Source organism: Malaclemys terrapin, chromosome 6 (genome assembly GCF_027887155.1).
Source record: "Malaclemys terrapin pileata isolate rMalTer1 chromosome 6, rMalTer1.hap1, whole genome shotgun sequence".
Taxonomy (NCBI): Eukaryota; Metazoa; Chordata; order Testudines; family Emydidae; genus Malaclemys; species Malaclemys terrapin.
The window spans coordinates 77220179-77236016 of NC_071510.1; the positions used below are offsets into that span (position 1 = coordinate 77220179).

The 15838-nt window shown below is 40.1% G+C and overlaps 1 protein-coding gene across 1 annotated transcript in view; it reads right to left on the minus strand.

Moving 5' to 3' along the window:
- Window positions 1–15838, minus strand: part of ADGRV1 (adhesion G protein-coupled receptor V1) — a 439035-nt gene that overhangs the window by 53370 nt on the left and 369827 nt on the right. Inside the window, exon 89 of the mRNA XM_054032481.1 lies at window positions 4681–4802. Coding sequence (XP_053888456.1) covers window positions 4681–4802 — 122 coding nt within the window. The remainder of the gene's footprint in view (window positions 1–4680; window positions 4803–15838) is intronic.

Here is a 15838-nt window from a genome sequence, read left to right on the forward strand (position 1 = left end):
AGAGCTGTTTATCATCAGAACAAATCAGCCAAGTTGGATAATATACAATACCTTACCAAACACCTACACTGAGCCCTTTTTGGAAGCCAAACAGGAAGAATTTTACAGAATAACTTATTTGTATGAGTGTTTCTAAATTCGCCGTTATGTTCTGTTTTTTTAACACTGTTTTGTTATGCACTCTGTATCTCTTCAACAACACAGAAGAAGGCCCTGTTTCTTCAGAGCCTTTGCATGCTTTTTTTCCTGTTGGGAAAAGGCTCTAAAAGAACAGTGAGTTTCTGTTTTAAGCTGAAATTAGGTATAATGTATAATAACAATGTGGCACAAATAAATGATAAAGCAACTTTTTATTTTAGAAATGCCTAACCTAAGTTTTAGTTGGTCAATTCACAGAGCAGTTGAATACAAAGAATTTATGGGAATGACTTGAAATGGCAAAAACTGGAAGGTAGCAAGTTCCTCTTGGATTTGTTCTGAAATAATGTGGTCCACTAAGTGCCATTTCATTTTTTTGACTCCTTGCTCTGAAATGGTGGGGCTATTGGTGGTGATAAAAGTTTCAAAAGATGCAGGTGAACCGTGGGCTCAGGGAGGCTAGCACCCGGCCTGCCCCAGAGGCCACCCCCCCCGACCTCCAGGCCCCTTCTGTTCCCCCCGAGTTCTGGAGCGCTGGTCCGCTGGCCGGGCTGTGCAACCCCCCCCCCCCCCGGTCCCGGAGTGCTGGGCGGACAGCACGCCCCACCCCGCAGCCTTGGAACGCTGGGAGGGTAGTGCAGCCCGCCCCCTCCCACCCCGGAGCACTGGGCAGCATGAGCACTGGCTCCAACCGCCCACAGTCCCTGGCTGCAGACCGGCCCCCATTATCCCTAGCCCCAGCCCAGGGCCCTGGCCATGGGGGATGAGCCGCAGTCTGCGCCGGCAGGAAGCAGGAGGGGTCTGGGGGTGGAGCATGGGCAGGGCCTCGCAGGGCTATTTGGGGAGGCTTAGACTCCCCCGGCCTTTGATACCTGCCGTCCATGACTGTTCATATCATGCATAAGCTCTGTGTTGTGGAATCTGCAGGCCAGAGGGAACTTTCTGACCGCCTCCATCTGGAGGCTAGGCCTCCCAGTTCATAATTAGTGAGATGTGTCAATGTTTTATAAAACAGTAGCTGTTTACAAGAAAGGCTTGAATTATTGTGAATAATATTTGTTATGAATTTAGCCTTTTTTTCTTATTCACAAAGAGTTTGTGAATAGATTCTCTTTTATTAACCTGATCATCATTCACAATTATTTGATAGCAGCATACACACACAAATTTCAGCCTATGGGTTGTTTACAAACTGTTCTTTTTGGCCATTCACTGTTCATTATTCATGCTCTGTGACTGGTCACCTAAGTCACAAGACATTTCTCCTTCCTGAATAGATCACTGAAACTTTTTAAATAGAAGAGTAGGAGAATAAATAGGAGAATAAAATAGAAAACAATGTATCATGATTACAAATCAAAAACATTTAAAACAAATCTCCATTAAATAAAAACAATAAACCTATTAAAGGGGAAGAAGAGCTTTTATAGTTCTAACTCCTCTCCCAATGCGGCCACCATTAGAAAATGTTTCTTCTGGTTTTGCTTTTAATATTTGATAGCTTTATATTTTAAAAGCCCTGTCTAAAGACTAACAGCAAAAAGTGTCATTCTGTTTTATTATATGTTTAAAATCTCCATCAAAGCATAAAACATGCTTTTAAAAACATGACATACGAAATTATTAAGCTCTTCAAGAGGCTCAAAGGAAATTTTTTATTTACTGTGCAGCTCCTCCAGGGCTACATGTTTTTATTTACTTTATCAAGCCAGAAAAACATTGTTTATTTACATTTGAAATTTTAGAGTTACTTTCAATCTAGAGAAAAAATGGATTTTACACTTGAGTAAGAGAGCTCCTCCAGGTCTAGAATCAAGGAAAACATAAAAATAATAAAAATTTGTAGAGCACTATCTTTCCTGCATAGCTTTTTGTGTGCTATAGGAGGTTGATATTTCTATACTTTAAACAGAAATGTGGTGGAGCATGTATCTACTGTCTAGCTATTGTAGTGCAGTCTGCAGGCTACAAGCAGCCCACAGTGGTTCTCCTGTAACTGCCCTTCAAACTTTCAGGCCAAATGTGAATCCCCTCTATTAGTGCATGAGATATAATTACCACTGCAGCACTAATTGTAGTTCTGCAGCAAACAAGGGGGCAAGTTGTTGGACCAGAAGTCTCTTGGATAATAGTAGGGACATTATCATGTGATGGATTTTTTTCTCATGGTTCTTGTACTTTTGTTCCTCCCAGAGCTTCCCAACTGATTAATGGGGGATGTTTTGGTAAGAATCCAGTTGCGGGAGTGAGAGTTCTTTGATTGTACTCTGTGTTTCATAGAAGACAGTAACATTTAGAGGAGGAATTTGGAAAAACAGGGAATTAGGAGATTCAGGGGAAAGGTTTATCTGACTGTTACCTTCTCGGCATGTGTTGCTCTGTTGTTTTGACATCCAAATGTTGGTGAGGGAGCAGGTGGTATGGTTTAAGCACCATGTCAGGGAGTGAAAGTTCCCTCTCCACACTAATATCTGTGGATGTTTGGTGTAGTGATTGGTTGTGATGGGAGAGGGTAGTTTAGTCAACTGTTTTGTGCAGATCAGCATTTAGAAGGGGTGAGGGAAGTTTGGCATCTCTAGGGGTCAGATCTAAAGTTGCAGTATATGATTGGTGGTGTATGGGAATTGTAATGGTAAGGCATGTGCCTATGGGTGAAGGAATAGAGAGTATGTACTATTAGGTAGTTTAACTTCTCTTCTTGTTTTTGCGGGTTTGCATGAAGTATGGTGTGTGTCTGTGTAGCAATGAGGACAGGACTGCCAAGTTAAAAATCTCAGCCACAGCCAAAATTCAAAGATTTTAGAATTTATGAACAGAAAACAAATAGAAAAGACAGAGAAAATTCAAAGGGAATAAAAACTAACATTTTCTGAAATTTCACATTGTTTGACCATCTACCGTGAGAAAACACAGTGATTTATGCCCAATTTTAAGGTCTTTTTAGAACACAATCCTAACTATGGAGTCACTAGCGGGTGCTTCTGTAATGTTGTTTACTATTTAAACAATTCTTGAGTCTTTAATGGCTTAGTCATGCTTTTGTATCCACCTTTTCCACATGGTTTCAAGATTTTATTGCAGCTACAATGTAACAAGTCCCGTAAGGATCTTGTAGGCTTCATGTGGGTAGATTTCTGGTATTGCTTGTATGCTTTTCAATATTTTGTGTCATGTATTGTAGTTTTTATATGAGTGAGTGTCTTGATCTTTGAAAAATTAATGACAAAAATATATTTCCCCTCCTTTAAAAGTTTCAAAAAAACTCTTCAATAACATATTTTAGGTTACGTAAAGCAGATTAATTTAGAGTATTTTCTGGCAGTCATATAGAAGCGTCAATGTTTTGAACATGAATGACCTTTTCTCAAAGATGCTTACAGAGTAATCATGTCCACCTTTGTGAAATATCCACATGCAGTGAAGTGAGTGTGTTTCACCAGCCATACATGGACACTTCTATGCTGATGCAAGTGAAACTTACTGGCACGACATCATTCTTTGGGATCTCTATAATGAGTTTAGTGTCTTGCTTAAGAAAAGGTCCATTTTTGAAAAGAATATGGTATTTGGGGGGGGGGGGAAATTCTCAAAAGAATCAGTTTGTGAAATCAGACTATTTTCATGAATTCACATACTATGAAGTTCAAAGATTTTGAATCTATATTCATAATGAGACAGATGTTTATCATATTGCTTAGCATACTACTAGAAAGCTCTCAGACACTACAGTGATGAGTACAATATAAATCTATACAGAATAGAATAGAATTCCTCTTTATTTCTCAACATTTTGTTGTTTTAAAGAATTACAGGCATTTTCTCAATCTTGAGTCTCAATTCTGCAACACTTACTCACATGAGTAACACTGAGTTCAATGGAACTATTGATAGGTGTGAAGGGTACACATGTGCATAAGTGTTTGTAGGATCAGGGCCACTGGTAGCATTAACAGTGTAGCACTATGTATCAAGATGAGAGTACTAGTATATCTCATATCTTTTTTTGTGTGTGGTTTTTGTAATTCAAACACAACTTCTAGTCTATATTGATCTTTCCGCTGAAAAGATCTTATTTTATCTGTATACACATAGCATGGGACAGGTTTCAATTGAAATACTAGCGTTTTGTTGCATATCATTTTAAATCTTTTCTATTTGATACTTACCATAGTTTTAAATGAAATTCTTCCCATTTTATTTTTGCAATTGCCTACATTACTTTGTTAGACTTATTGCCACAGGATTATATTGTGTACAGAACAGGTGCTGTTTTCTCACCAGTGTATTGATTATGAGATGAATTTCTGTATAATTATTATTGTTGCTGTTGTTTTGGAATAACATACCTATTATTTGAATATGCATCTAATATACTAATTCTAAAAATAACCACATTTCTAGTGACCATTGCATAGTGGTAACCTACTGAACCTTCTATTGCTTCTGGTTTCTACACAACTCTTACAACTTGAAATGTCAGATGTTATGCATAGTTGAGGCTTTCCCATTCTCCGTAATTGGACAGCAAGGAAAAGCTCTTACCTGCAGGCTGTTGAAGATAACAAAGAAGACTAACATCCAAAGGTGCCTGTAAGCCATGTGAAGTCCTCCCCAAAGCCATGTAATGGAAATCAGGGCAAACAGATATAAGACCAGTGGGATCTCTGGAAACCATAAACATAGTCTTTCAGTTGTTATGCCTTGTAAAAAATACTTTCAGCATTACCCATGTATAAAGAAGCTTTAGTTTTCAGATCTCTCTCACTACCCTTTGTGCACCTGAATATCTTGCTTTAAAGGACTAACATTGGAGTTCATGCTCCAGTGATGACCAGGCGCATTTCTGAGGTTGCCCACTCTTTGTATTGTGGTGGGGGCAGCGGGGGATGGTAGGGGTATAGATATGTCCTGTCCCTCACTTAGAGCACCACCTGCTGGCTGATTTACCAAACAGATTTGAAAGCTGTTTGTGAAGATGCACAACTGGTGGGGACGAGGTTCAGTGGGAGACAATCCAATTAAATGAGATAAATAAGGACTCTTGCTTTATGGGTGGGGAAGTGTACACATGGCCTTGGTAAATATGTAAACTAAGTGGAGGAGTTCTTGATAAATCCTGGAAATTTGGAGGAAAAATAAGGAAGATTTACTTCCTAGAATGGGGGGGGGGGGATCCTAAATATAAACATTACTAAAATCCTTTATGACTCTGACATTTTAAACTGAGAATATTGCTTTGTCACTGATTTGTTGTTACTTATGCTGCAAGTTAAACAAGAGTATGGTCCTGTAAAGACATGAGCATATAAGTAACTTTATTTAACTATTCCCATTGTCTTCAAAGGTAGTATTTGCATGTTGAGTTTACTCACATGCAAAAGTTCTTGCAGAATCTCACCTAAGCACAAAACCCAGACGATATAAAGAGATCTGTTTTCAAAAACTTAATCTATACACGTCTTTCTGGATTGCCTAATATCCAGATATATTTTATACATGTTTGTCTTCCTAGATTGTCTTATATCCAGATGTATTTCATATCTCTTATTGTATTTGTAGTCCACAGGATCTAAGTAATGTTGAGGAAATGATATGGCAGTACAGTGCAAAGTTCACAAAAAGGGGAAGCAGAATACAGCATAAATAAATAAAATTATTTTCTTAAAGTCATGTGACTCTGGATTGGCTTCTACTGTTGACAGTTCTCATGACAGATTTCAAAGTCCTTATTTGCCCAGTTTTGTAAATTTCACTTTGCAGAGGTGTTCTGCAAAGCATTGCCCCTTCTCCCTGTAATTAATGCTATGTCAGCAAATTTGACAGACAAGAGAGAGGGGAATTAAACAAGGTAAATGAGACTACACAGGAGCATGTACAGCCTTTCTTGCCTATGTTTCCTATTGTGTTGCAAGAAAAAAGTCACACGAACATAGCCATGGCATTGGTTGCCTATCTTCCAGCAAGGCAGGGAATAATTACTTCAGGGACTTCATTATTATTTTGGCAATTACTTTTGTTAAAGGAATGTTTAAACTTTCACCGTGGGGGGAACTACTTAGAAAAAAGCACAGCGTGAGCAGGTACTGTACTTTGCAGGTTTCCCCACATAAGACCTGATCCTGCTCTATGAGAACTTTGATATTGATTTCAACACGGACACGTCATTGTTTGACATTCATGATACCTCAATAATGACTTTCAAAGCACCTGCTGTACCTTTCCTGACTAGATTATGTCATGGTTTTGTGCTGCAGATGAAAATCTACACTGTGTATGACAAATGGAAACCTAGGACTCCTGAGGTGAAAAGCTAAAGCATTAAAATAAAGGAACACGTAGCCCTCCAGAACAGTTAACAGGATACATTCCTTATGAGTGGAAGATGCCACAACAAAGCCACTTCAGCCAATAGAGTCCTACGGCCTGAGCACAGAGCTGGGAGCCAGAAAACTCAATTCTAATCCTGGTCCAGGTATTGACTTTCTCCTCTATGGCCAAGGACAAGACATCAATCATCTCTTACTCTGTTTGACCATCTGCAAAATGAAGCTAATAACGTCTATTTCTCTCAGAGCGGTATTGTGAGGATAAGATAGGTCCCCGTGCTCCCCACTGCTGGATGGAGAGGAACACAATACTGCTAACTGAAGAAGGGAAATGTGACTATGCAACACATTGCTCTCATCACAGCTCTTCCATACCAAGGACCTGATCCAAAGCCCACTGAGGTAAATGGAAAGATTTCCATTATCTTCAATGGGCTTTGGAGCAGGCCTTAGCACAGTACATTTTGTTTAAGAGAAACCAGCATGCAAGGTTGTCCTGAGATGCTTTAGGTTTGATCATGATTTTTTCCATTGATGCTTCAGGGTCTTATGATCAGCTGTCTGCAGGCCCTACCCAGTTTTACTCCCACAGAACAAACCCCAGAGAGGAAAGCATGCAGCAAATTTGCACAGAAAATGAACCTGCAAATGTTTTAGGGTACTAGCAGACGTGGAAAGAAGAAGTTACTCACCTTGTGCAGTAACTATGGTTCTTCGAGATATGTCTCTCTGTGGGTGCTCCACAACTCCCCTTCCTCCCCTCTACTTCAGAGGTAGAAAGGGAACTCCTGGCAGAGCACACGTGGGGTGCAACATATGTGTGGGTCAAATGGACACTCCTAACAAAATTCTCCGATCAACAGCACAGGGATGCAGACACACTTACAGGGGAGCACCCACAGAGAAGGAACTATGGTGGAGCACCCATATGACACTACAGTGGAGCACCTACAGTGGAGCACCCACAGAGACACTACTCGAAGAATGGGAATATCCATGCCATTACAGTATCTGTAATTTTTACTCCTATTGACTTCATAATGCATTCAAGTGTTTTAAGATGTAGAACACTTTAAAGCACTAAGTATTATGCAGTGCTCTATTTCTTACTATAAGTGTTAAGTATTTCTTTTCACACTATGTTGTATGCATCACTGAACCAGATCTGACAAACACTGATTAGATATTTGCTTTTCATATTTTTGAAAAGATAAGATATAATTGGCAGTTCTATTTGCTAATATCTGAGACTACATAAACAGCTAATTCTTTTGTGAGAATTACCACATTTTTATTTTTAAACATAAAGTAAGGAATTGTGCTATTATCTAACTTAACACTTTTCTATAAATACGGAAATTCAGCAGTTACCAGTACAACTATTAATTTATCTGTGTTCAAATGTTAATGAATAGAAATGCCATTTCTTGTCTAAATCTCACAATCATTTATAGTATCTTTGTATTCCTTTAATTAACTTAGCTCACGGTACCACGTAAAATGGAATTAATGCAATGTAGTGAAGACAAAGAGCAGTAATGTACACACATTCTAAAACCCATAGTTGGGCCTAAGAAGTTAGCAGTGCAAAAAAAATTCAAAGTAAGTTCAAACAACTTCTTTCTTATAGTAGCTTTTTATTTTCTTTTGCAATGTAACTTTACTACTGGAAAACTCGAGTGCTGATGGAACAAAATGAATCTGCAGAGCATGCCAAAAGCAGCATTTCTCCACGTGCAAGCCAGATTTTTGCATGTGCAATATTAGCTTTAAGTAATTTTAGCCAAAAAAAAAAAAAAATCTGAAATCCATAATGACTTAACACATCTTAAGAGTAAAAGATGAAGAAAATGGATTGATAAACTATCTATCTCAATCTAAACTACTTTTGAAGTATGGGGAGCCTGATTCTAATGTCACTTTCCCACCAGCACATATCAAGAACAACACTGAACTCAACTGAGTTAAACCAATGTAAGACCAGTCCAAGTAAAATCAGAATCAAGCCCAGTAAATCTAACAAGATCTCACAGACATCATCTGAGATGGTGAACTATAACTCTATAATAAATATAATCACAAGCTCTGGGATCTGTACGTGTCAATTTAAAAAAGATACAAAGAGCGTCTCTGGCTTGCTGTGTGCCCAATGTTGTTATAAGAACAGCCTCAGCTTTATTATGCAGCCGTATGGTCAATAAGGAGATCATAGCCGAGTAATAGACTGCTGAAGCTCAGCCAGTCTTTATCGTTCAAAAGCTGTCTGAGCTCACCTCATTGACATTTCGTTCTGACAACTGGGTATATTTTGATCTAACAATGCCTCAAAAACTAGGACAAATAAACCTGCTAAGCAACTGTAAAATACCTGGTTTTAAATAGTTTGCAAAAATAGGTACAGGGTAAGAAAAGAGAGTATCAATAAATAGGTCTGAATTCAACAGAGCTTGGAGTTGAAGAGACTCTAAATGTCTGTGGTTTCTTTATGGAAAAAAAATGGTGCTTTTAGACAAATGTGTTTTCTCTTACGGTCGTTTAAGTCTAAAACCAAACCAGGATCAAATAAAGAGCAAGCACCCACCTACGTATTCCCTCAATAAACCACAAGTAATACAGAATAGAAAGCTGTGGTGGAACAGTAAAGTCAGTGGCAGTACAGTGTGGGTGGGACATGTTGCAACACAGCTTTGGTGTGCGTTATATACTGTAACTTGAACTATATTTGGTCCCTACCCATGGCAAAACTACATATCATCCATTGTTTAGCACTTTAGTAGGTGGAGGGTTTAATTTAAGTTACTGTCAGGCCATCCATTTCCTGAAAATATATATTACCACCCTGATTGGGCACGACTGTTTCTGTGAGACCCATTTATTTTCCATAGTTACAGGTCTTTTGCTCATTGTCTTAATTATGGAATTCCCTGCTCTCAAATCATTATTGTCCCAACCTTTGGATTAAATTTTTGTCCAGTTTTTACATATACTACTGGGTATGACTTAGGGAAAGAGTCACATCATGTCCAATGTGGTTGAATGGCTTTAACTGTGAGATTCAGACCAGATCATGACACTCCTGCATTCTGAAAAGCTCTCTGATTCCCATAAAGAAATGCTAAAATATGCAGCATTGAGGCATAACCATTACCTAATGAGTCACCAGACCTCTCAACTGTATTGTGTTACATGGTACTTCATGTTTTAGTGCCACTTCTCACCAGGGTTGGCTCTACCATTTTTGCCGCCCCAAGCAAAAAAAAAAAAAAAAAAAACGCCCGGACCGTGCTGCCCCAAAAATGGACGGAATGCCTCCCCTTAGCATGTGCCACCCCAGGCACATGCTTCCTTCGCTGGTGCCTGGAGCCGGCCCTGCTTCTCACTCCCTGAGGTGGGATACTGCATCTGCGATGTTCTGGGCAACAGATAGAGCAGTGCCTGTCAGGAGGGTAGAATGGAGGAAGGAGGGAGAGTGCCTGCATGTGGCAGACTCCTTGCATGTGTGTGGTGACACCTCACCATACACGGGCACTGACAGGCACAGGGAGGAGTTGTGAGGGCCTGCTGCCAACACCACCACTTTCTTCCTGGCAAAGCAAGGAGCCGCTGCCTCTGTACATTCCAAAGCAATTGAAAGGTCTGTAAATGAGAGGGCAAAAACAGGGAGAAAGCAAAGATAAAAGCAAATATGGGGAGAAGAGGAAAAGTAAACAACAGAAGAAAACTGAGGAGGGAACAAAGGGAGCAAACAAAGGGTGAGCAAAGTATGAGGAGCAAACCAGTGTTCCCCATTTTGGTCCTTGTCACAAGTTTTGATGACTTGTGTCCCATGTTGGCAAGTCTGAGTTAAAGTGAATCCGTAATTCCCAATTCACTTTAATATCGTGCAGTTTTGTCTATACATTTAATCTGTGTTAGCCTTGTAAGCAATATATTTACTACAATATGATGTTTGACATTGCCAGTCATAACCGACTTTGTAAGGGAGAACAGAAGTACTGGGTACTTGTTTGCACAATTTGAATCTACAACACATGAAATACTGTGTGGAGTGTACATTAATTAATCCCATCTTCAAAAATGCCATTTACATGAATGCCCCACACTTTGCAGTTGTTAAAACTAGTTAATATGAAGGTAAGCAATGAACATTAAAGAGAAGCACATTCCCAGACTAAGAGTTTAGGGAACCAGGAGCTCTTCTCTAACAATGAATTCATAATAATAATTAACATAGCCAGGGCCGGCTCCAGGCACCAGCCGAGCAAGCTGGTGCTTTGGGCGGCAATTTGAACGAGGTGTCATTCCGCCCAATCCTAGGGCGGCACAGCCGCTTTTTGTTTGTTTGTTCTGCTCCAGCCGCCCTGTAGGGGGCGGCGGCGCAGAGGACGGGAGCGCCCTGCAGCAAGCCCGGTAGGGCAGTCCTCGTCCTTCCCTCCCTGCCGACCACGGCGGGAGGGGCCACGTGGCAGCGCCCCGCTGTAGCCCTGGCCACCCCCTTCTCTCTCTCCCCCACCCGCTCCCTCCTCCTCCCCCCCGCTAGCCGGTCCCCCTGCACCCGCGCTCCGGCGCACAGATCACTGGGTTTTTTTTTTTTTTTTTGCTTTGCCGTTCTGGCCGCCCCGTTTTTTTTTTTTGCTTGGGGCGGCCAAAAAGCCAGAGCCGGCCCTGAACATAGCCTGAAGTCCATTTGTCGGTTAAGATTCAAGTTAGGGGAACAGAAGATTATAAAAATGTGTCAGAGTATCATCATAAGAAGTAATCTATGTGAATAGATTATTAGAAAAACATCCCACTGCTTCACAGAACGCCAACAGAGCAACCTCTGTCTAGAAGTAGTGTGATCAGCCATTCCAGAAGAGTTTTGAATAAGTTGCAACTTCAGGCAAAGCAGCAGGAAAACCTATAAAAGTATAAAATTACCATAATGCAGATGAAAAGTGGCAAAAGACACAAACAGGAAACAATTGCCTTGTTGGGCTGGTGATTTTTAGGAGATTATGCTGTAATAGTAAAACTGGATAATAAAAGTGTTGTTACAGCCTTAGCTGAGCTCCCCCTTTGCAGACAGTCACCAGGCTTCTGGACCCAAAGCCTTGGATCCCATGTGCTCTTAAGCTTACTGAGTCTGAGCAGCATCCAGACACTGACTCTATAGCCAGCCTTTCAGGCACACTCCTGGGATACAGACTCTAATGCTGGAACCCCTTTCTGGAATGTGGGGCCCTGCAGCTCAGCTGCCTTAGGCCCCCAAAACAAATATGGATCTCTTAAGTCTCCCCAGTAACTTTTGTATGCCCTCTCCATAGCTCCAACCTCATGGGCACTCTGGATTCAAATTTCACCCTTTGGGGACTTCGTGACAGTTATAGCAAGTAACCCAGAGACTTTGCAAAGGCACCTTTAAACCAATCCCACGTTACTGAAAGACAATGAACAAGAGAGAGACACAGATCTATGGAAAGATAAGCACTTGTCTCATTTTCCACATCCTTCCTCAGAGTTTTTTGTGTCTTAGAGTCTTCCAGGGAGTCCAGGATTCTTCTGCGCCCTCACTCCTCTTTCTGGTTTTGGTCTGTCCACCTTGAGAGTCTCCCTTTTATGAAGTTTGTTAGGTGAGCCCCACTGCATGGCTTCAAGTTTATTACCAGTTGATTTGTTGCTTAGCTCCAGCCCACCTGAAGTGCACATTGGGAAAACTGGTTCCTCCTAGGCTGCAGCAAGCTCATTTTCTTGGTGCTTCCATTTGAATGGAAGACCATTCAGGCTGACAGCTCTTGATTGCTCTCCATTATTAGCCCTCCCACATGCAAGGATTCCCCCTGACACCTCCAAGTGTGTCATCCCAAGATGGAGGCTATAGTGCCAAAGTGAAGGCTTAGTACAGTTTAACAATTAATATGCCCATTCAGCAAATAGAAGACATATAGAAACATATACTAATCTGTCTCAAGGGTATCAAGGGAAAGCCCTGCTGATAAATTCAGCTCTTACATAAGAAAAAACAATATATAAAATACAATGAATTTGGTAAACATAGTACCCTTGATTTTGAAACTGCTGGTTGCTAGAATGTTAATGGCCAATTTTCCTTTTCTTCTGTTTGTAAACACAATATATTATATTTAGAAGGTCCTTTGTTGTTTGTGCAACAAAAATAGCCTAACTGTATCTGATAACTGTTTCCTGAATTTATTATTTAAATCTGATTCATCACAAAGAAGAACTGTCAAAAGGATCAAGACCCTTTGGGACACTTACACCAAGGTTGAGCCAGAATAGAAGGAAAAATGTGAATTAAATTAAGAATTAATAAACTGGAAATGGTGTATGTGCCTTTTTATGCAGAATATGCTTTTTTTTTTTGCTTGTGGAACATAAGGAATATTCTGTTATGAAAAACAAATAAAAAAGAACTAGGTGCACACTCACAAGCACTCCTAAATGTTTGTATTTTTGCTATTATGTTGCCTATTTTTCCTATGCCTGGAGTGTTTACAGTTTTTATAAAAATGGAAAAGTCAATAAAAAGAATGATTAAAAATATTGCTTGTTGTGCTTTCCCCCCTTTAAGTTGTTGAACTGGCAGTGAGATTCTAATTTCTCTTAATTGTTCTTGGCTAGAGTTGAAGACCCACTGCAGAATCTGGATTAAATTTTCAGATACTCTATTCCTAGCTGGTCTGGCGGGACGTTGATATTCATGCACTGTGAATTTCATTGTCTAACTGGAGACCTAAGTTCAGTAAAAACTGCAAAGACTCTTGCTTAGCAAGCCATGAAGAGCTGTATGTTTAAAGTGAATATACAGAGCTGGGTGAATACTGAAAAACATTTTCTGATGGTAGAAATTCAAATGAATGAGCTTCAACTGTGCTCATACCATCTTTGTGTTCACTTTCCACAAATATTCTTGAAAACAAGTTTGTTGGCAGGAATTGTCACAGAAAAACAAGGAAATAAATGTATTGGGGAATATTTGTGGGAAGAGAATGTTAAATTTGTAATCAAGTCCAGTTTCAGTTTCCCTATAGCTAGTATATCCTAATTATGGACTCAGTTCTGTTCCCATGCCATATGACTTCAATGTCAGCAGGATCACACTCTCTAAACCTCAATATTAATTCTCCTGAGGGGTGTTTACCACTGTACACTTTCCATTTGGTTCCTGTCGGAGATGATTACTGAGATGCTCTGTATATATAAAAATTCTCATACTCAACAGAACATGTTTGCAGTAGGGCTGGGCAAACTGCCCCTCTGTCTCCTTGACCTGATGCCAGCTACCTCCAATGCAATGTGATACAACATATGGCAATGTAGATGCTATCATGCAGCGATGCAGCTTAGTGTTCATGTCTTCAGTTGGAAAGTAGAGGAGGACAATCAATTCCAGTCCTCCTTTGCCCCCTAGAAAAAGCATAAGGTCGGAAGAGAGCAATGATCTCTACATGTTGCTTTGTGCCTTTGAAAAAAGAAATGCCCCCAAAAATCAGTGAAATAGGAGTGTGAAACCATGTCTTGCCTTGCTTTCGTGACCTGTGATGCTGGCACAAGGATGTAGGAGAACTCAAACATGCCCAATGATTGCAGAATTTGTTTATACAGTCTACAGTAAAAAGAGACATTGAAGAAAAATAAATGGAAAGATAAAAGCCCGAATGTTTAATTTGAAAACAATCTGTTTATTTCCTATCACAGTTGAAAAATAGCCTAAAGAACTATTCCTATTTCTAACTGCCTAAGGAATTCATTCATGTGAAAATATGTCATCCCTGAAGCTGGCTTAGGGTGAAATTTTCCTCTGAGATCCATATGATAATATCCAATGTTGCTATTCTGTGCTCACTACCCAGAACACGTGGGAACCCCTTTCGGCATGGATAATAATCTATCCACACCGATAGTGAAGTACAATACTTCCATTCATATCCAAGGAGAGAATTTTGCCCTTTCAGGGAGACATGGGCTGATTTGCTGTGAAAGAGAAAGTTGTACAAGCTAAAGCTGCTTTAAAAGTTATGCTTCCAAATCGCTGGGAAAAGATACTTTTTTGGACTCACATTTCAAGCTTAGGTTAGCCACCTAGAGCGCTGATTATTTTGAAAGTTTCCAGTCGTGTAAATGGTATTTTGGGACAAATTGTGCCGTTCTGACTTCATTCAGCAAAACTCCTATTGAAGTTGATGAAAGTTCTGTTCAAGAAAAGACCATAGAATCCAGCACTTTAGGAGATAAACCCACTGTCGTTTAAAGAATAAAGTAGAATTTGTCTGAGCTTTTCCCATAAACTACACTAAGAACCAAAAAGAGTAGATAAGGCAAAAGTTAGACAAGAAGTGCTCTCAAAACAAATAAATAATTCAGCAAATTGTGTGAAAAATATTTAGCCTCTGGATTGTTTGTGAAACGATTTCTGTGAATATTCGTTTTTCACTATTCACATTGGTAACTGGTCTATATTGCATGTTATTTTTACAACTTTCTAACTGGAAGATTCCCAAACAGCTTTCATGATGACCACATAAACACTTCTGCGAGTGTATATTTGTATGAATATTTGTGTGCAAATGCATATATAAATGAGAATTTGTATGCTTTCTGCAAACATTCTTTGCTCACTGGAATCAACATGAAAAGAAAGAGTTCACAAATACCAGCAAACTGAATCATCAGGTTTTATATCCTAGTATATTTGCAAATACTTTTCTTCTATATTTGCACAGTTCGGTCCTTTAAACATGATCATGATGTCACTCGCACCACTTTCTACCCTCTTCATAGAGAGGACTACCCAGAGACATCAGACAGTTCTCTTCATAGAATCACAGAATATCAGAGTTGGAAGGGACCTCAGGAGGTTATCTAGTCCAACCCCCTGCTCAAAGCAGGACCAATCCCCAACTAAATCATCCCAGCCAGGGCTTTGTCAAGCCTGACCTTAAAAACCTCTAAGGAAGGAGATTCCACCACCTCCCTAAGTAACTCATTCCAGTGCTTCACCACCCTCCTAGTTAAAAAGTTTTTCCTAATATCCAACCTAAACCTCCCCAACTGCAACTTGAGACCATTACTCCTTGTTCTGTCATCTGCTACCACTGAGAACAATCTAGATCCATCCTCTTTGGAACCGCCTTCAGGTAGTTGAAAGCAGCTATCAAATCCCCCCTCATTCTTCTCTTCTGCAGTCTAAATAAGCCCAGTTCCCTTAGCCTCTTCTCATAAGTCATGTGCCCCAGCCCCCTAATCATTTTTGTTGCCCTCCGCTGGACTCTTTCCAATTTTTCCACATCTTCCTTGTAGTGTGGAGCCCAAAACTGGACATAGTACTCCAGATGAGGCCTCACCTATGCCAAATAGAGGGGAATGATCACGTC